The sequence below is a fragment of the Eutrema salsugineum genome, unplaced genomic scaffold (assembly GCF_000478725.1).
Source record: "Eutrema salsugineum unplaced genomic scaffold, Eutsalg1_0 scaffold_6, whole genome shotgun sequence".
NCBI classification, from domain to species: Eukaryota; Viridiplantae; Streptophyta; class Magnoliopsida; order Brassicales; family Brassicaceae; genus Eutrema; species Eutrema salsugineum.
The window spans coordinates 3,116,997-3,136,929 of NW_006256547.1; the positions used below are offsets into that span (position 1 = coordinate 3,116,997).

Here is a 19,933-nt window from a genome sequence, read left to right on the forward strand (position 1 = left end):
AAAAAAAAATCACAGAATAAATATCTTGGTCGACAAAAATGATAACGATTCTCATATTTGTCATCATCGATTACAAATATGAACTTTTTCTTTTAACCACATCACTAAGCCTCTAGCTGTTGTCTAATAGATGGAATAATTAGCATAAAATTTAGATTTACCACGGAATCGGATCTTATAAGTTTTAGTGTTTTACCATTGAATGTTAGTGGCCAGCGCGGGGCCGTTAGAAATAGAAATCCGTCAAAGCTAACGGCGTTTTGGGGGGGACCAGTTGTATATAAAACCGCTACATCGGTTAGGTTTGGCTTGATTTGGTTTACTTTTCACTATACAGACTCCAGATCACCGATAAATAACCGGAAATGTTCTAACATGAAATCAGCCGGTTAAATTACCAACCTCAGAATGAGACTTGAACTTCCTCCAAACACAAATCCAACAGAAACCTTAGGTAATAGCCAGATAAACCAAAATTATTAACGAATTAAACCGTGTAAGATAGTGAACTAATACTTAAACCTATTCAATAGGAATGAGAGATATATCATTCATTATTGCTGGTGAAGAAGAAAAAAACAAGAATGTGAAAACAAAAACAAAAGAATTATGAAAGTATCATCATCATAAGCTCTCCTCTATAAACTCCCATATCCTCTGTTCCATATAAACACGGTCCTTCACCTTCCGTGGCATATGCCGTTCATCTGGAAATATCAACAACTCATAACGCTTTCCCGCTTCAACAAGCGCGTTCACAAGCCTAGCCGTGTGCCTGAAATGCACATTCTCATCAATCATTCCATGTACTAACATCAGCTTCTGCTTATCCGTCAAGTTCCCGACATGGTGCATCACTGAGCTCTTCAGGTAACGCTCCTCAGAGGGAAGGTCCATGTACTTTTCTGTGTAGAATGAGTCATAGCCATCCCAAGATGTAACAGGCGCACCCGAGACTGCGCATTTAAAGATCTCAGGGTACCGAGTCAAGAGTGTAGCTGAGAGGTACCCACCGTAACTCCAACCATACACCCCAATGTGGTCCGGTTTAGCAAGTCCTTGCTCGATAAGCCATTTGGCTCCGGTTACTTGATCCTCTGCATCAACATTTCCACAGTTATGCTTGATCCAAGATTCAAATTTCAGCCCACGCCGTGCAGTTCCTCTGTTATCAAGCTGCCAAAAACCAATGTAAATATACATATCAATTCTAAAGCCTCATCCTTTGAGTGAACCTTATTCAATACTTTCCCAAAGAGAGAGGATAAAGAATTTCAAGAACCTTCCAAACTAAGACGCCTCTGCTTCTCAGGTACTGTGTCCTCATGTCGACTGTATTAATCCAAGAATCATGGACCAACTGAACGCTGGGACCTCCGTAAACGTTGATCATCGTTTTATATGGAGGAGGACCAAATTTCGAACTGTCCGGTTTGTAAACGGCGCCGTACAGCGTTGTCGCTCCATCATTGGCTTGTATTTGAACAAACTCCGGAGGCTCAAGTTTAAGCCTTTTCAGTATCGGTGAAGGAGATGTCTGCTCGTAGAGAATCTTGAGTACAGTCCCGTCTTTCAAAGAGCAAAGAGTAACCCGTGGAGGCGAATCAACTGAATCATGAATGTCGACGAAGTTCCTCATCTCGTGATCAAGCACGACGGTATGTTTTCCTTTCCCACGTGTGAGCCTCAGAGGTTGACACCGAGGTGCATCCCCAGCTTCCAGTTTTGTGTAGTAAAGATTAGTGTCAAGCGGTCCATTGAGAGTTGCAGTGAAATAAACCAAACACGTAGCCTCATTTACGCCTGCGATTTGCTCAACCATCCATTCACCGCTAGTAATGGCTCCAAGGCATCTCCCTCCAGACTCATAAAGATTTAAATGTCTGAAACCGGTCCTCTCGCTGGCCCAAATGAACCCTTCTGAAGGGACTTTCTCCAGAGGAGTAAAACAGTCATGTAAAGTCACCCAAGCATCGGATTCTTCCGTCAAAACTATGTTTGCTTGACCAGTCTTTATGTCAAATCTGATGATTTTCAGTTTAGTATGTGACCTACTCAGAACCTGCGCCATGAGAACGTTACCAGGCATCCAGTTGACTCTACCAAGATACTCGTCCTCCATGTTGCTTCTTCCTCCGCACACAAGATTCATCCAAGTGGTCTCACCGTCGCCAGCTGAAGAAACTACCCCGAGACGGACTGTGGTATTGAGAGCTCCTGCAAAAGGATAAGCATGATCTTCTTGTGCCTCTGAACCAACCGAGCTTTTTCCCTGATGCATTATTCTGAACAAAGGAATCTGTGAGGAGTCGACTTCTGTATAGGCGATATACTTGCTATCTAATGACCACCAGTACCCATTCCTCCGATCCATCTCCTCCTGACATATAAAAAGTTTTCAAGAAAATATTTTCAGATATAACAAACGATTTGTAGCATTAAATATAACAGGGGAAAAGTTTATCACCTGAGCTATGTACTCAGCAATACCATGAGTCTGCAGCAACAAAACATATCAAAATTATCTTCCCGAGAGTATGTTTTCATGGACAAATGAAGCTGACAAGACCACAAGAAAAGTCATGTAACAAAGCTTTACTTACCAGACTACTTCCATTGGCACCGTTTGTTAGCTGTTGCGTCTGGTTCTTTAACAAATTGAGGACATGCAACTCGGAGTCTCTTACGTATGCAAGCAATAAACCATTAGGAGATAGACGAGGATCAATGATTGGAGAAGTGGGTGAATTAGGAAGCATGAGCTCCGGATCTGGTGATGAATAAAGGTCCTTCACATACACCTAAACATGGTCACAACAGTAACCCAAGCGGAGTTAGATTATCTCAGGATTCTACAAAAAGAATGTTACAGGTAAGAAAGACCACTAATGCAGCTGATAGGATTCAGACTCTGGATTATAAAGATACAGAAACATTACCTAATTATTATCATTGAATCAACGATTACAAATGAAGAACCGTTGACAAAATCCTAAGAAAAGAGCCCCAAAGTATCTTGGAGAGTAGTTGAAGAGATTTCCTAACTCTCCCAAAGCCAAAAGGCTCCTAACTAACCACTTGGCCAAAGACCCCGGATATGTTCTAAACCTATTATCACATTCTAGTGCCTATCAGCAGCTTGCAAAATCCATCTCTTTTCAAGTTCAAATACAGCTGGTTGCTCTAAAAGTGACAACTTTAATAAAACTGTCCAAAGGGTTTCAGGATCTAACAAAGAGAGAAGTATTGATAAATAGAAGAAAAGGAGTAAAGGAACAAACCCCGGCAGGTAAAGGCACCAACATGAATTTCATCTTCAAGTTTGTCTTGACCCATTCATACCGAGTTACTCCTAAGCCACGCTCTCGCAACCTCTCCCTTCTCAGCTTCTCTTCCGGTGAAATGTTGCTCTCATCAACTCCACCATGAGGAGGACTAAAAACCAAACTTGTTTCTCCTTTCTTAACATCAAACGCGTACACCCTCCTAGTCAAATTCTCTTCAGGGCTAAACAAGTAAGTGACCAAAGAGTCATCAGGGCTAAAGCTGACTGCGGTTGGGGCTACACAACCGGGTAAAGGCGTCTGAACAATATCTTCAACCGTGAAAGGAGCGTCCTTTTCAGGCATTTCCGCCATAAAGGAAATCTTTTTTTGCTTCTCAAAGGAATTTGATTCGTTCAAGGCCTCGAAGCATGAGATGTAATTTTCAACAAGCTGCAAAATATGATCGAGATATTCATTACTCCAAGCATCAAGCTTTCTTGATCACATAACAAAATTGACAATGTAATATCAACCCTTTGGATTGCACTACAGTTTGTTACATACACAGATACACACACACACAAAAAAGAGTTAACTTTCATATCCGATGATCTGATTGTAATAGAAGGGAAGATAAAGCCTGCAAATCAATCAAATTTAACAAACAGTCTGTTTAATCCTGATGGATAAGATTAAATTTGACCTCAATGCGTACAATCTATCACCGCTCCAGAGGATTAACATCGTCAATGTTTATCCTTTTAATCAGTATCTACTCAATCTCTACATTTCCTCAAGACCAACAAGAACCAATTATAAACATGCGCATGAACAGAGAAAGTAATCATGAACTGAAGTATAAAAGAGGGTCAATCGATGGAAAACCATACCAATGATTTTTCGTAATTGACCAAAAAAATTGTCAAAGAGGAAGAATGAGATTAGAGTTGAAGATGGTAAGGAGACCCAAAAGAATGAAGCTGGTGTGGTGAGATAAGAATCGGAGGAATCTCGATGGGAACTGATTCAGCTATCTGGGAGATACAGAGAGATTCCTCTCCGGTGTAAATTGTAATTACTGAAATTAACGGATGAAGCCTTTTTTGGTCAATTGTTATTATTATATTTTTAAGGCTTTTTTTATTTATTTGTTTTACCAATTTTTTTAATATGAAAAAAAAATACTTCAGAACGATCGAAGACGAAAAATAATAAGTTAGATAAACCATATAAAATATAAATGTTTATGATAAATTGATAAGCTTATGAACTGGAATTTAATCAATAATAAGCTAATTTAAATATTAAACTTTTGTCGACAAAAAAAAAAAATATATATATATATATATTAAACTTTTTATGTCAAATAGAGAATCGAATGGTCCACATAAAATGAAGGACTAAAAGTACCAAGGATATGATCTTCTTTTTTTTTGCTAAAAAGAAAAGAGTACCAAGATATGCAAAAATGTACAACACAAGACAAGTCCAAGAACCTTATCAAGATTGATTTTATTGCAACTATTTCTAAAGAGTAATTGCAATAAAGGGTAATAGATGTTAGCAAAATTAAGAGATATCTTTTGAGTGTAGGTCCTATAAAACTATTCACCATAAAAAGATTATATCACCCTTATTCTCCAAAATTTTGTTATCAGAGTTATCATGATAATTTTTTAATTATTATCAATAAATATTCTAAATAAATTACTGTTAATATACATATTATGCTGATATTATTGTTAATATTTTATATAAATCATGTATTAATATAAAATTGTCGTAATATTATTGTTAACGTGCTATATTTCTCGATTATTAGTGTTAATATTTTATATTTAACAAATATTATTGTTAATATGTTAATATTTTATTACAAAATTTTGGAATTATCGCGTTATAATTATCTGATATATTTGTTACCATTTATAATTATCATATATATATTTGTTAACATGTTAATATATTATATGATAACAAAGTTAACACAAATTTATAGCGATAACTTTCATATTAAACATAAACTTTCATATTTATAGCGATAACATGTTAATATTTTATTACAAAATTTTGAAATTATCACGTTATAATTATCTGATATATTTGTTATCACTTATAATTATCATATATATTTGTTAACATGTTAGTATATTATATGATAACAAAGTTAACACAAACTTATAGCGATAACTTTCATATATTTTATGTTAACTAAATAGTTATCCAATAATAAAAAATATCTTCTCTTAGATGAATAGTATCAACGATGATGAACAGTATCTACAGTAATACCATGTGTAAAAAAAAAACTAATGGCAATTTATGTAAATAAGTAAAATTAAAAGGATAGTAATGGATAAAACAAAAAATTTTTTTTGCTACTTACTTAATTATTAATTTATGAATACTATATATTTAATTTTTTGATTAACCATTGATATAGAATAAATTCACTCATTTCTAAATCCTAACTTATATCTCTATCGTCCACTTTTAAGGAGATTTTGTACAAAAAGATTCAAAAAAAGAAAAGCAGAGAAAGAAGTTGGGGCTTTTTTTTTATCTTCTTTATCTGCAATCTGTATTGGGTTACTTAAAAATTTAGTTTTTGCAACTCCAATTCATCGTCTTCACAAGATGAAACAAAACTTGGAAACGCCCCCTTTATGTCCCTACATTTTACAAAGAAACTTATCATCAATCAAACCGGTCGGTTTGGCTCAAGAATGGGTTCTCCTTTGAGCAAACATTTTATAAATCTTTGAAGTAGTCAATGTAAAACTCACTTTAGATACGGCAAAGTCATGTTTTTGATGAGCGACGGATTCTTGGACACGAAATCTTTCCATTCATCTATATCAATTCTCCCATCGTTCTTGCGATCTGCTTCGATAAAAGCCTGTGCATATAATACAACACCATCTCCTTATATTAAGATTAGAATCTTCAACATCGAGTTAATATACTATAGTGATAGATAGAAAAATAAACAAATAGGTAATGGTGTGAAAAGATGGAGCACCTTATCCACCATTACTTCAATCATATCTTCGGAAAGTATAAGTTCGGATTCGTGAAGAAGAGCGATTACCATCTCTTTCAGCTATACGTAAGAACAACACACAAAGTTATGGTGATACATAAACTATAATCTTGCAGGTTCCAAGAAAACAACCGTAAAATGGACTCACTTCTTCCCGCTCGATGAATCCAGTTTGCCGTAAATCGTACAACTTGAAAGCAACTGCAAAAATTCATGGATAAAACTCATTGTTAGTTAACATAGAAAGAACACTTTAACACATAGAATGAATGTGAAGCAATGTGGAGGGGTTTAGAAAAAGTTACATTTGATTTTTTCATGGACAGATGCATCTGGATGGAAGACACCTAAAGACCGGACAAATTCCCCAAACTCGATCACTCCATTTCGCTTCACATCAAATACATCAAATATCTGCGGATAAAATATCATAAAACAAAACGTCATTTACAAAATACATATGTTTCTTTTGTTAAAAATGTGTAACTTTTTTGTAGCCTGTAGGTAGTTGATATATACGTACCCGATCAGCGAAAAGGTTCTTCCGATTCCTATTTCTGAATAAAGCCAGCTGAAATTCTTCCTACAACATCAATCACACTTTAAACTCTAAGCCAATATATATATATATATATATATATATATATATGAATACAAAAGATCTCAAAAAGCAAAGCAGAGGACTCTGTTTTCGATAATGTTAAAGAGTATATTGGATGAAAAAGAAAGAATGAAACCTTATGAATAAGACCGTCGTCGATAATTGAACTGCTTAGCTTCATGAACAGTTCATACAAAGCCTCCACTTCTGCTACCGTGACTATTGTCCCTCCCAATATCAAAAGTAGAATTAGATTGGAGTTTTGTCCGAAGTCTATTATGTGTATTTTCTAACGAGTATCATATTAACAAGATCAAGAACTTAAAACTGACATGGCGTAGCGGAGGCGAGAAGGTTAGGATCCTCATATCCCGGCGGTCGTGTTGCCTTCTTCCTCTTCGACGGAGAGCAGCCCATACAAACGCAACTTTGATTCTCTCAAACTGTTTATTAGTCTTTGCTTTCACTCTACAACCAAAAATATACTAATCTTGGTTAGAAAACCTTTCCTTTCTTCCTAATAACATGGTGAATCTCTCGGTCGTTAGTTTTACTAAAAAAAAATTAAGAACACGCCAAATTTAATCGTGTGCAATCAATAATATTCAATAGACGTCGACGGCTATATGAACGATTATTTCGTTGGTTTATGAATAATAAATACATAAGATGTAAGTTGGCCAAGTTACCAATTAAATTAAAGATAGTTGTAGCTTTCTCGACAGCTATAATAAGCTCGATTTCCCCAAACATCAAAACACGTTTTGTATACTAATCGAATAGCCAAAACTAGAACATAACGAGCTTTTTCATATTTAATCTATAATTTTTAGAAACTATTCCAATAAACAAATTGAAACCGACACAAAAACAAAAACTATATATTCACATAGACACGACATCGACGTACGAACAGACGTATAGATAAGAGAGAACTTATTTTTCCCTCCTAGTTATCTTATCTGAAATAACAGAGATAACTTATCAAGGTCTCCTATGCTATGATATATATGCATATATAAGATAATGGCATTAACAACAAAGTGCAACACAACCACAAGAACACTTTTAAGCGACCAAAAGCATTTAGAGATCTCTAGAAGTAGTACACTAATTCAATACAGCCATGTAATCAGTAGTCATATGTCGGAAAATCATATGCACGATTTTATTTTTCATCTTTCTCGTACCGAGGCATCTTAACCAAAACCAAAATACAAAAACAATTGTTCAAAAAAAAAAAAAAAAAAGAAAGACAACATCTTGTTACTTTCTTCCATAATTGTAGGAAATTTTATGTATATAATTAAAGAAATAAAAAAGAAAGGGGTTTGATTACACTACTGTCCATAGAATATATTCAGTATTCCCTCAAGATACAATGTCAGGTATGGAATATTGAGGACCCTATACAAATACATAATCATGTTCAAACTCAATATATAAGTAATATCTAAATCCAGATGCAGCGTTTTCATCTCGTTATCTGTAACGACAAAACTGTCCAATATTTTGTTGCTTATTCAAACCGGCCATGCAGTCAAGAAAGATGACGTTTGTTCATTAATTAATATCTCTACAAGTATTTTTTTAAAGGTAAATTTAAATACAACTTGCATGTGTTGACTTTTAATTATTTGTTATATATATATAAATTTATTTTCTTGCACGGTATTCACTCAAGATACAATCCGAAGGTACGACGAGTCTTTGCTTTAAAATTGATTTCTAAGTAAACACCCACCTACCCCCAATTCGATAACCTGGTTTAAGCTATATACCAAATCAAACCAAGCTAAACCGCACAGTCTCTCCCCTTAAAATGATTGGACATAACGGAACTGAAACCAAAGCAAAACCATATTCCATTGGATTATAAAATGGAAACTAGACACTCAATTAGATGGTAATATAAAATTTCAAACGGTTCAGTTCATCCCACCTCGCTATAAAACTCAATATAACCGGATTAAAAAAAAGGGTTTGGTTTGGTTTGTTTTTATTTTTAAATAAAATTAAACCGAACTACAACAATAAATCTTATAACTAGATTCCTTGAGAACCGGACCTATTTTTACCCATTTTCTTCTTTTTTTTGAACAAGACCTAGAAAAACCCAAAAAGGGGCATAAACTTCAAATTGTGAAGCCTCCATTTTTGAAAATTTTTTTTATAAAAAAAAAATCGTTTAGTCTGATTGGATCCTTGAATGTGATTATGTGTGGATGTTATCAAAAAAGCCATTGGAGAGAGAAGAAAGATTTTCTCAGCAGCTTCCGTTAAAAAAAATCTGTTGAAAAGTATTTTCTCGGGGAAAAAAGATTTACAAATACAAGCAACACAGTTGCATTTTGCCAGGGTCAACCCAAGAAAGAAAAAAAATAAACTAACCGAGGATGTGTGAATCTCTGCTCTTCTCGCCTCTTCGCTTCTTCTTAGCCTCTTCGCTTCTTGATCCTGAAAAATTGTGTGGGAGAGGAAAAGAATGGAAGTAATTAAATAGTGTGTTGGGTTTCGCAACACCGGTTCGGTTTTGTATCTATCCGTGCGTGGTGGATGGATCGCGATGTGATGTCATTTTCCAAAATTAAATTGATATTTTCTATAAATCATATATATTGTAAAACGGGTTATAAAAATATGTATTTTTATCAACCCTTCCTTTCCCTTTATGACAAAACTTAAAAAGGTATACTATTGTTTTGAAGCCCCACCGTACTTTTCTTTTTCCTTTCTTTTATGACAGATGATGACAGATGTGAATGGTGACAAATAAATAAAAAAGATTATGAAATTTTTTGAGTATTAAATTTTTTTGAAACCAATACTGTTTAGCCTAATAGCTAATAGCCTACTACAAATTATGTTTAAAATGCTGACAATATTTACTTAAAACAAAAAAATTCTCGGGCTTGGAACTGTTCAGCTCATAAAATACAAGAGCGCTTTGGCTCATTCAAATGTAGATTCCTCTTACACTTTCTTGCAACAAAAAGACATGACAACACTAAGGCTACATGTAACATGTGCCTACTTTTTCTTACCCTTCATCATGATCAGTTTTTCTTTGCTTTCTTAAACATATATGATTTTGTTTTTGTCTCAGGTTAATTTAAAGTATTTCTTTCGATATTATAGTCGACCCATCTTGTCATTTACTTTTTCAATTTAACAAAAATTAGGTTGTGATATCCATCGGGTTCATTAATTACGCATACAGCCTATAGATTTCCTTTATTTTGTTGTCGGTTGAATGGATGCGTAATAACCGAGCAGTAGAAAGGTGGTTTCACTATGTTGGAGAATAACTATGAAACTGTTGCGAAAAAACATTGACTATAGCTGTGGCTAATTTTAAGTTTTGTATTTACCTATAGGCTTTCAACTTAACAAGAGATAAAGTAAAATGTTACTTTTAATTTGTACTATTAAGCCTTACAATGCTGTCATTTTTAGATATCATCCATTTAGTTGGAAACTTACAAGACTGAACCGACCACTATCCAGATTATATTCACAACAAAATATCCTTAAACAAAAAACAATGAAAACAAAACATTGAGAACCAAAAAACAACCCAAAAAACCAAACCGATTACCCGAACTCGCAATACCAACTAGTAAGCCACAATGTTTAATCGTTGTGCTCGTAAGTCCCTTTAAGGCGGATATTCTCTGAGTTAGTCCTCAAAAGAAATTTTTGTTGTATTGTCAAATGTTTCATTAGTCTCCTTCAATTTCTTCTCTAACTTACACAAAGAAAACCTGTCCTCCAGTATCTTCTCTTCCACCATTCTCAGTCTGTCTTTTGCTGCTTCTAGTTGTCTCAGCTTCTCTCCTTCATTTTCCGTTACTGTTATCGGGAAATGAATTTCCGTTTTGCTGACACCCAAAAAAAACCATTAAACCAATGATCATATCAACATCTTCAGTCACATACCCAAACTTTATCTTGGAAAACAAGAAACGAAGATTAGGGTTCAAGTTTCGAGCTTTACTGTCAAAAAGCAAGAACTGAAATGGAAACGAATTAAAAAAATCTCAAGTACCTGCACCCAGAATAAAGAAATCCGTTTCCTTTTGCGATAAAACCATCTAAAGATACTGCACCACCACCATGAATGTGTGGAAGAGCTTCTACAACATGTGCTTGGGTCTCGTAAACTTGTAAATTCCCAAAGAGACCATAATACAGAGTCTCTCTAAGCCCGTGACCCGCATATGTTTTTATGTGCAAGTCCTCAGGAGCTAGATCAATCAAATTCACTGCATAGCCTTTGAAACCCGGTATAGGTTCCCCATCGGGCAGCTTTGGATCATCCATGGCTAATTTCCTCTGAGGATCGTTCTCCACAAGTCCATCAATCCAAGGTCTAAACATCACCAAAATACACATGTAAGTCTGTCAACAGCGTTATTAAAGGTTTTCCTATCAAAAAGTGTTACCTGATTGCATCAAGACATAGAACAAGAAACCGATTGCTTATCGATCTTCCGAGCCTAGCTGCTTCAGTTTGAAGCCTGAGATACTCAGCACTATTAGGTACAAATCGTGACGATCTGCATACCAAAGCTAGCATTGTGTCTTCTCCCAAATACTCAGACAATACCCTGTCATATTCATACCAAAGAACTTGAGATACTCAAGCTTTGTCCCGAGTTTAAGACAATATAATCATAGGAAAAAATGTGGCTATAAATTGATGTCGCACCTGCTAAGGGAAGTGGAGTCAACTGTAGCAAGCGTCACGACCAGGCCAAACACTCCTTTCTTCGACAAAAACAGAGACCTCGGAGACGGAGCATTTCGGTACAAAGAACAGAAAACCGATGCAGCAGTGTCTTGATGCATCTCTTCGATCTTTTTCATGATTATTTCTTTGGTCGATAAGCATTCTGGGAACGCAGCACTGAGATGTTCCAGAGAAGCTGAGACATGGAGGCAACATGAGTAAGACTATGTTCTATCAAACATTTTGTGAAAAGAATATCCAATCTAAACCAAAATAATAGTTACCTTGCAAGGTACGCAACTCTTGCTCAGCATGTTCTTTTTCAACTTCCAAACATTTTAGACGCTCATATGTTTCCGCTCTGCGTTCGATGTAACTACTGAGATTTGCTTTTAGCATCTGCACGAAAAGGAGCATTTTCACACACAAGGCCGAGGCGAGAACTCCGAATACAAGTTGGATCTTTCTTGAATTCATTATGCTTTCACTTAGGCATACATAAAAAAGAAAAAGATCAACAAGTGTGGCTTAAAAAGTGATATATGATCATACCCCAGTGTACTGTTCCATATCCATTGGGCTAGTTTGGCTACTGAGAGCCAATGATGACACTGTCCTCATGGCCAAAACTCTACACTGTGAGCTTGGAGTCTCTTGAGTTGGAGTCACCAATGGATTTGTGGTTGAACCCATCTTTGATTGAGGTGTAAGGCAAATCCTTGGATAAGGTGTTGAACACCCAGCTTCATCAATTTCAAATGTTTGAGGAGAAGTTAACTGAATCTGAAAATCAAGGAGTGAATATCAAGAGGGGTTGTTATCACTTATCAGAAGCAACATGCATTTTCACCTCACTGGTGTATATATATTCAGAAAATAATACCTTTAAGATCATATGAAGCTCGGGATACCTAGAATGGAAAACCTTGAAGGAGAAGGCACCCTCTGTCTCAGGCAGAGAGAGAGAAGGAATTTTGCAGGTACCATGGAGAAAGGCATATCTGACTCCACTCTCAACGCTGCTTGACTCGGATTCAATGCTCATTGTGTGGGAACATCCGGATTTTTCGTCATCATGAATACTTGTATCCAAAGAACCATCTGATTCCGTAACTTTGAAAATGAGGTTTGTAAGATTTGAACCAGCAGTACAGTACTCGGGCAGCTGATCAAAACAATCAGTTTCAGAATGAGAAAGGATTACAAAACATGACAAGTGTGTAGGCAGAGAGACAGAACTCAGAACAAGAGAAACAAACTCAGATTCCGTTATTGAAACAATGTAACTGTTGTTACAGTTACAGATATTTACCTTTGTTAAGAGCACGAGCTCTCTTTTCTCAATAAGAGACTCTTTCTTGAAGATCTCTTTTTTGCCAGACATAACAGCGAGTGAAACTACAGAGAAACAAATATATTATTAGACAATCAGATGATATATTCATTGTTACATCTTACAAAACAATGGCACCAGATGTTACCAGATTTTCCATAGCCTGCTGTGACTTTGAGAATTCCAGACAGATCAATGCAGCCATGACTATCAACCTATGAAATGATCGAAGAAATTCAAAGAAAACTAATGTGGATCCTAGATAATTATTATCCACTGCATACATGCAAAACATTGGAACCGTTAGTAACACGAATTGAAGCAAAGAACCTTCACATACCTTTCGGTTTAAGCCCATCGAGTTCGAGTCTTGGATAGAATAGCCATCAATACAAATCTTAACATTGGTACCTTCTGCAACATGGTTATTATATCCATCTAACATCTGCATAAAAAAGATTGTTCTCAGGGTGATTTGATTGAAATATTGAATACTAAAAAATCACATGCCTAGACCTTGATTGTATATATATACCTGCAAGATATAATCTTCAACAGTAGAACCTGGAAGCAAATTTTCCAAAGCCTGTGAATTATTCTCGACAACACGCTTCAGAGGCCCAGGATTAACTGACATATGAAAAGCTCATTAGGCAAAAACATCAACCTACTCAAACTCTACTGAATCAGGTTATCTTGAATTTCAATACCTATCCTGCTGTTGTCAAATTTTAGTATAGAAAGAAAGCACATGTTACAATCCATAATACATAGCTAGAAGTAAAGTTCAATTGTCTCAGTTCCTTAAGCAAAGCAGTAGTTAAGTGTCTCCCACTACAAGCTTACCTTTACAAAATCAAAACATTAGGCTTACCTTTACAAGCAACCGAGACAGAAAATGGTTCGTCCTTTGAGCATATCTCTAAGGTTGCTTTATAATCTGGTCTGATCTGATCTAAACCATCAGTCTCCACGAGCATATTCTGCATTAGTTTTAAGAAAAAATTGGAAAACTTAAGAGTCAGCTGTGGAAATTTGATTAGTGCTTGAATAATGGAAGGAGATAAATACCTTGACTTTGAGAATTCCACGGTCAATCAGGCTGGCGTCAATCTTTTCAATGGGGACTTCGAATCCCTGGCTGGCTTTTAGTTTAACTTCCAGACTTGGAACACAAGTGAATGGTATATGATTCTCATACTCATCCAAGCAAGCGATAGAGCAAGGAGGAAGAGACGATCCCACACTGTAGATACACACATTATATCAAATGAAGGAACAAGAGAAAGGTGTAATATGTTTACATTTATCAATCTTACCGGACATTAATGGTCTCCTGGTTACTAGCAAGTTTCCAACTTCCCACCTTCGAAGATGATTTGACAACCACCTTTTTCTTACAAGTAATTGAATTTCCCTGAAAAAAGGAAAAAAATAATTTTAGATTATATGATAACAAAAATGGCAGGTAAAAGATCCATAGCGTTACTTACAACAGAGAATGAAAAATTGTAAGTCCCAGCTTTCTTGAACATGGTTGGGAACTTGGACTCAAGTGGAAATATGTAAAGACCATGAAACCCTCCACGTGATGTAGGAAAAGAACAATCCGTATACAAAGGTTCTGCATTCTTTTCCTTTGATTTCATATTGCAGTCTTGTATATATTCCACTTCCACGACCATCTCTCCATCCATCTTCACAATTTGCTTCTGATCCAACTTTTTCGACATCTTTGAAGATGTGAAGCAACCAGGTCTAACAACTGCAACAATCTGTTGCGGAGGAGTTTGTCCGGCACACATTGTATCAGCAAGTGTTGACTCCTATAACATAAGTTCCAAGGACAAGTGCTTAGTTTCATGGAAACAACAGTTTCAAAAGAAGGCCACTTTGGAGTCCCAAATATGCAAAACCATCCAAAACAATTAAAAATCTTTGTAGACACGTAACAGTCATTAAGGTTATTACGGAAAGAAGCAGTCCTACCCCATTAAGGTTCAATGCAGAGCAATCTCTGTCGTCTAGCAAATCGATTCTGGATGGATCTTTTTCCTTTTGCCTTTCGAGTTTTTTATTCCATTCGGTTTCATCCAGATGTACACACTACACAAAATCATATTTCAGAGTGAAGTTAAAAGAAGAAGAAAAATTTTGGTTTCAGGGTTAAGTGATTTACATTTCCAGAGTCTATAATACTGATTGGGAAAGATGAAGACTTTCTAATTTCCAGTCTTGAAATTCCTTTAATGATTGAAAGCTCGCATCCCTCAGACTCAGAGAAATTGATTTGCCTAGATAACCATAAAAAAAAAAAAAAAAAAATTTACAATACAACTAATGATAGTGTACTCAAATTATTCAGAAGTAGATAAAATATAAACAATCACCTGCATATAATCCGGGCATCACCTGCTTAAAAGAAACATAAAAAAAGAGCTCAATCCACAATAACTACAAAACCATGTTTCTCATTTGTAGTCTATATAGAAGTTTACTTACCGCCAGTTTCGTCCTCGAAATTTTCTATAAGGAAATAGTCAATAGTCGCATAGACATCGTTCTTGTGAGCTCCTGTACATGCTCCTTTGAGAATCTTGATCTTCTGTCCACGTTCCCATGACATCCCTTTTCTCTTCATTACATTGTGCACCCTCACAGCTACAAGCTCAAAAGCAGTTCAGTTACAAAATAAACGATTTTATACATTATCAAGATCATGAAGTGTTTGCAACTACATACCTTTACAATCAAGCGAAATGCCAAGAGCTTTGTTATCCAAAGAATCACATATAACAATTGCGTCATCTTCACCTGATGCATGTTCTTCATCATAAGACTTATGCATATCAAGAACCCAAGCCTGAAAACTCTGTTCCAGTTGCACGTAATTCATGCATTTTCCTCCTTTATGAATCACGATACTGACATCTGTAAAACCGAGAATTAATATCTATTCTATAGCCACAAGAAGAATAGCAAAACATGAGATTTTCTAAAACTGACCTGTATCCTTCTCTTTCAATTTACTACCAAAATTTTTCAGAACCAGAGTGAATAGGTTTTGGCTTGCAAGGTCAGTCTGCAAAAAAAAGCATGATCAACAATCGAACAAATAACGTACTGATTACGTTAACTAATCTAGGATAGTGTTTGGCTCACTTTTGAAGGCGATGGGCTAAACCCCGCATCCAAATCTGTAACCACCAAGAGTGCACATGAAACATACACTCATTAACACACAGACATATGTAAAATTGACTATGTATGAGAGAGCTTCTTACCAACAAAGCATTTCACCCTTTGGCAACATTTCTGTAAGGTCGAGGCTCTGGCTCCTCTTTCCATAAACGGAATTGATTTCTATATCACAGTTATTGGTACACACAAACAAGGGATTGGTCAAATTCTTTTAGTCTGAAAACAGAAATGTGAAAAGCGCCAAGCTGACCAGATAATGGGAAACCAAAGAAGACTAACCCAAGGGACTTCTGGGAGTAAACGACCGAGCCTTCGTACAGAAACACGACCAAACGTTTCAAAGCTTTGAGAAACTTTGTTCCCATCCTTCTCTAAGGTTTCCAAAATTGTATTAATGCTCTCCTTACCCTGCAACATGCAAAGTTCAGAGCTTTTAAAACTGTTCAATTCAAGAAAGGTCATGTTCACTTCATTTTGAATAGATTTTCATACGTTGATGATTGGAAAATAAAGAAACTTGAGTCGAGCGTTTGCCTCTTGTGATGTACTCCCTGCACGAAAAAATAGATATATAGCCAGACCAATAATATAAGATAAACGTTTTTGGATTTTTTGGTCTTCTGTATAAGTTCAGCATTCTACAGCACATATATGTTGTGCCAAAGTTTTCCTTAAAAATTCCGATGAAAACAGATATTTTATTCCTATGCAAATGGCTAGCAACAAACATGACTACATTTTTGTTACAAAAGACTCATACTTTCTCCATTCCAAACAAAATATATGTTCATTGGAAAGATGTGATCTCTGGCTGTTATCTAGAAAATGATGATGCAAAGCAGCTAGAAGCATCTTGAACTGTTAAAGATGTGATCTCTGGCTGTTATCTAGTACTCAGTACCTTTTCTTTTGTCAACAAATCGAATCTGAAACCAAAATTCATCACCCTTGGAGGAGTTTAGGTTGGTGGTGGCAACCTCTCCACCAATTACCCCAGCTAAATCTTTTCCATTGACCTTGAAAAAATGTACAAGAAAAATTACCAAGGAGAAGCAAATATTGCATCTAAGAGCAGAGTAAATAAGAATGATAATATCAAACCCGAAACTCTACAGGCGTTAAAGTCTTCCCCGTTTTGGAGATTTCATCACACTACATGTTTACAAAAGCAAAAATGAAAAACTCCGACCAAGAAACGGTAGAATAAAGAGAGTGTCACATACAGTATTGTTATTTAATATTAGCTAGATACCTGGATGTAAGGAAAATAAATATCCTTAAGTTTGCACCGAAGTTGATCTATTTCTGGGATTCTACCTTTGGGTTCAAATATCTCAACCTGGAAACGAAATATATTAGCAATTGAATGTAGCCAGATAAAGAGAAATTCATATTTCAGTTTTCAGAATCTCTAGTCCAAAAGAATCCACGAACAACAATATAAACTAACCAAAGAAATATTGGTAAGAAGTGAGAAAATTACAGAAATCCATATAAAGTTAGCAGCATAGAAAATTCTATGTACCTTTGTGAAGCTTCCATGAGGAGATAACGTAATTTCGTCATCTAAAGGATCCCTCATTCCACCATCCACCTTTAAACACAAAAGTTTAAATCCACTATTTAAGGAAAGGACTTGTGTGCATGACAAGAAATGAAGAAGGCAAATTTACAAATGAATAATTTTGTTACCTTCCAGTTTTTTCCTGAGTTAGAACGATTGCCAATCAAATTTTCTTTATTGAGTTGCAAGGTGAATACTTTCTTTGACTGTTTAGTCTTTGAAGACACCAAAGTACGCCTAATCATGTAAATGTCAAGTGAGTTAAATGCACACACAAAAAAAAAAAGCACATTCAATGGTCGACTTCAACAATGATGGGTGGACAAGAACTGAACACTCACCTTCCCAAATGCATACAAGCATAAGCACCTCCATATCCAAACATCCCAAAGAAAGGCTACATAGAAAGATAGTGAATCTTCATCAGATCAGTAAAATAGTCAGTTTTGGCTCGGATTGAACAATGTATTACACTTTTCCAAGTTCTATACTTATCAATTCAAAGATGTTTTGTTGTGTATAAAGACTCATGCAAGAAGAAAACATTCTGAGATTCTTTAAGCATAGTTAACTACCATAAGATATGGAGGTTTCCCTCCAATAGCTTTGGATTTATGAGATCTATGTATGGACGCCCCTATTTTCCCCCTGCACAAATGGTTTAAAAAAAAAAAAAAATGCTCAAACTTGCAGTATCAAATTGATTAAAGAACATTTGATTGTAAGAGTGTGTGGAGTTATTTGTTTTATAAGTGTCTTACTAATATTAATATTTTGTAATACTGGAAAAAGGCCTCACCATTTAGCAATAGAGTTTTCCTCGCTACTGTCCATTCCAGGACCAGAATCAAAGACTGAAATACGATCTGCGAGAACATCCACGCTGCAAAAACAATCACATGAAATCAGAAGAACAAAGATAGAACTCAGTCTTGATTTTCTGACCTGTAATGACAAGAACAAACCTAATCAGTCTTCGTTCTCCCGTGGAGCAAGACCACACAGCTTGCAATGAATTATCCTGTGATATAAGCAACATGAGAATAAACTTGAAAGCTAACACAAATAAACTTACAATAAGGCAATTCTACCTTTTCAGGTAATAGTTACTGAAACACTTACAATAAGATCCGCAAGAGCTGTGTCGAAGCTATAATTTTGAGGTAGTTCTTTAAGCAGATCAGTGTCGGGTGTTAAGTCCCACATATTCTGCAAAAATGGAATTTTTTTAATCATCTTCACTAAACCAACTTAAGGAGACAATTATTTCCGTAGCATAGTTGTATACAGTATAATACTGACCTCATACATAATGGAAGCTTCTCCAGAACCAGACCCATCCTGATCAAGAGATTAAAATTAAAGAAAAAAAAATCAGAATAACAAAATTAACTACAAATTAACACATAAAAACAGAACAAGCGAAAACAGAGCAAAAAAAGAAGAATACAACTCACATCAAGACGTAGTATATTACACCAGTCAGGCTTAAACATCTCAAATCGAACGGTTCCTTTAATCTTTTCACCGTTAAACTCGAGAAAAGACTTAGCAGCCCTCTCCCAATCAACCTGTTTCCTCTTCTTACCAGACAAGACACAATTTTTCCTAGTTTTTTCAGACACTTCTTTCACCTGGTTAACGAAATTCTTCATTGACATTTCGGATTCTGTGTTAGTGAGTTCGAGTGTCACATTTGTGCTGTTTGGTAACAGAACCTTGAGCTTGTAAAACTTATCTTTTTCTTCATCATCATCGCCTAGATCCAATACTCTCTTGAGCGATCTCTTGCTACTCATCTGAAATGCAAACACATGGTTCAGAAGAAAACCGACCATAAAAAAGATTAAAACTTCCAAATAACTGGAAGCACCAACTACTTCAAAAATCAAAATAAAATAAAAAGTCCCTTGATTTCAGAAGAGTAACGATGTATAGTTGTAAGAGATTAGCCATGAAGAAGAGGTACTATAGATTACCTTTCAAGGGGAAAAGGCAGAGAAAGAAAATGTAAACTCAACCAGATTGGAAGAAGAATAAGAAGAAGCAGAAAGAAGAAGGAAGAGAAGTGAGTGTGTTAGGATTGGAAACAAGAAGATGAAGAGCCGAGGCGTGAGGGAGTAAATGAAGAGTCTCCTCAAAGTTTATATCACACGCTTCCACTCACTAAATTTTTAAAATACAGGTTTTACA

The 19,933-nt window shown here is 35.7% G+C and overlaps 3 protein-coding genes and 1 non-coding gene across 4 annotated transcripts; 1 reads left to right on the plus strand and 3 right to left on the minus strand.

The window, feature by feature from the left end:
- Positions 1-485: 485 nt before the first annotated feature.
- On the minus strand, positions 486-4,311 carry LOC18012017 (dipeptidyl aminopeptidase 4). Its single transcript, XM_006394617.2, has 6 exons — positions 4,157-4,311; positions 3,282-3,716; positions 2,604-2,801; positions 2,468-2,497; positions 1,283-2,380; positions 486-1,176 (listed from the first exon to the last, which is right to left on the minus strand). The coding sequence occupies exons 2-6, from the start codon at positions 3,636-3,638 to the stop codon at positions 625-627; spliced, it is 2,235 nt and encodes a 744-aa protein (XP_006394679.1). The 5' UTR covers positions 3,639-3,716; positions 4,157-4,311; the 3' UTR covers positions 486-624.
- Positions 4,312-5,675: 1,364 nt separating this feature from the next.
- On the minus strand, positions 5,676-9,382 carry LOC18011658 (calcineurin B-like protein 4). The gene is made up of 9 exons (XM_006394618.2): positions 9,302-9,382; positions 7,243-7,378; positions 7,047-7,129; positions 6,833-6,892; positions 6,615-6,723; positions 6,458-6,510; positions 6,289-6,369; positions 6,053-6,165; positions 5,676-5,938 (listed from the first exon to the last, which is right to left on the minus strand). The coding sequence occupies exons 2-9, from the start codon at positions 7,325-7,327 to the stop codon at positions 5,860-5,862; spliced, it is 663 nt and encodes a 220-aa protein (XP_006394680.1). The 5' UTR covers positions 7,328-7,378; positions 9,302-9,382; the 3' UTR covers positions 5,676-5,859.
- A 979-nt stretch (positions 9,383-10,361) lies between these two features.
- On the minus strand, positions 10,362-19,539 carry LOC18011659. Its single transcript, XM_006394619.2, has 37 exons — positions 19,198-19,539; positions 19,043-19,081; positions 18,863-18,949; positions 18,706-18,761; positions 18,540-18,623; positions 18,316-18,388; positions 18,082-18,137; positions 17,869-17,977; positions 17,702-17,770; positions 17,429-17,515; positions 17,278-17,328; positions 17,078-17,192; positions 16,669-16,727; positions 16,456-16,584; positions 16,260-16,338; positions 16,138-16,172; positions 15,982-16,057; positions 15,718-15,906; positions 15,478-15,636; positions 15,366-15,387; positions 15,155-15,269; positions 14,965-15,081; positions 14,469-14,801; positions 14,295-14,392; positions 14,047-14,221; positions 13,850-13,958; positions 13,511-13,605; positions 13,316-13,420; positions 13,124-13,190; positions 12,955-13,040; positions 12,526-12,807; positions 12,195-12,425; positions 11,927-12,041; positions 11,622-11,838; positions 11,356-11,520; positions 10,959-11,282; positions 10,362-10,791 (listed from the first exon to the last, which is right to left on the minus strand). Exons 1-37 carry the CDS (start codon positions 19,537-19,539, stop codon positions 10,590-10,592), a joined length of 4,752 nt encoding a protein of 1,583 aa, XP_006394681.1. The 3' UTR covers positions 10,362-10,589.
- On the plus strand, positions 15,181-15,269 carry LOC112083774. Its single transcript, XR_002897902.1, has one exon. It is a non-coding gene; the product is annotated as a small nucleolar RNA SNORD116 (small nucleolar RNA).
- Positions 19,540-19,933: the final 394 nt, after the last annotated feature.

What these genes read in the sequence shown, in the direction of transcription:
- LOC18011658 (XM_006394618.2), bottom strand. Translation starts at nt 7,327, where the DNA reads ATGGGCTGCTCTCCGTCGAAGAGGAAGAAGGCAACACGACCGCCGGGA. An exon ending in AGAACCTTTTCGCTGATCGG is followed by an intron (nt 6,724 to 6,832) that starts GTACGTATATAT and finishes TTTTATCCGCAG; the next exon opens with ATATTTGATGTATTTGATGT. An exon ending in TTGAAGTAATGGTGGATAAG is followed by an intron (nt 6,166 to 6,288) that starts GTGCTCCATCTT and finishes TTATATGCACAG; the next exon opens with GCTTTTATCGAAGCAGATCG.
- LOC18011659 (XM_006394619.2), bottom strand. Translation starts at nt 19,539, where the DNA reads ATGAGTAGCAAGAGATCGCTCAAGAGAGTATTGGATCTAGGCGATGAT. An exon ending in ACTCAGGAAAAAACTGGAAG is followed by an intron (nt 17,771 to 17,868) that starts GTAACAAAATTA and finishes TTGTGTTTAAAG; the next exon opens with GTGGATGGTGGAATGAGGGA. An exon ending in ATATGGAACAGTACACTGGG is followed by an intron (nt 12,042 to 12,194) that starts GTATGATCATAT and finishes CTTTTCGTGCAG; the next exon opens with ATGCTAAAAGCAAATCTCAG.
- LOC18012017 (XM_006394617.2), bottom strand. Translation starts at nt 3,638, where the DNA reads ATGGCGGAAATGCCTGAAAAGGACGCTCCTTTCACGGTTGAAGATATT. An exon ending in TTGCTGAGTACATAGCTCAG is followed by an intron (nt 2,381 to 2,467) that starts GTGATAAACTTT and finishes TTTATATGTCAG; the next exon opens with GAGGAGATGGATCGGAGGAA. An exon ending in GAGGCGTCTTAGTTTGGAAG is followed by an intron (nt 1,177 to 1,282) that starts GTTCTTGAAATT and finishes GGTTTTTGGCAG; the next exon opens with CTTGATAACAGAGGAACTGC.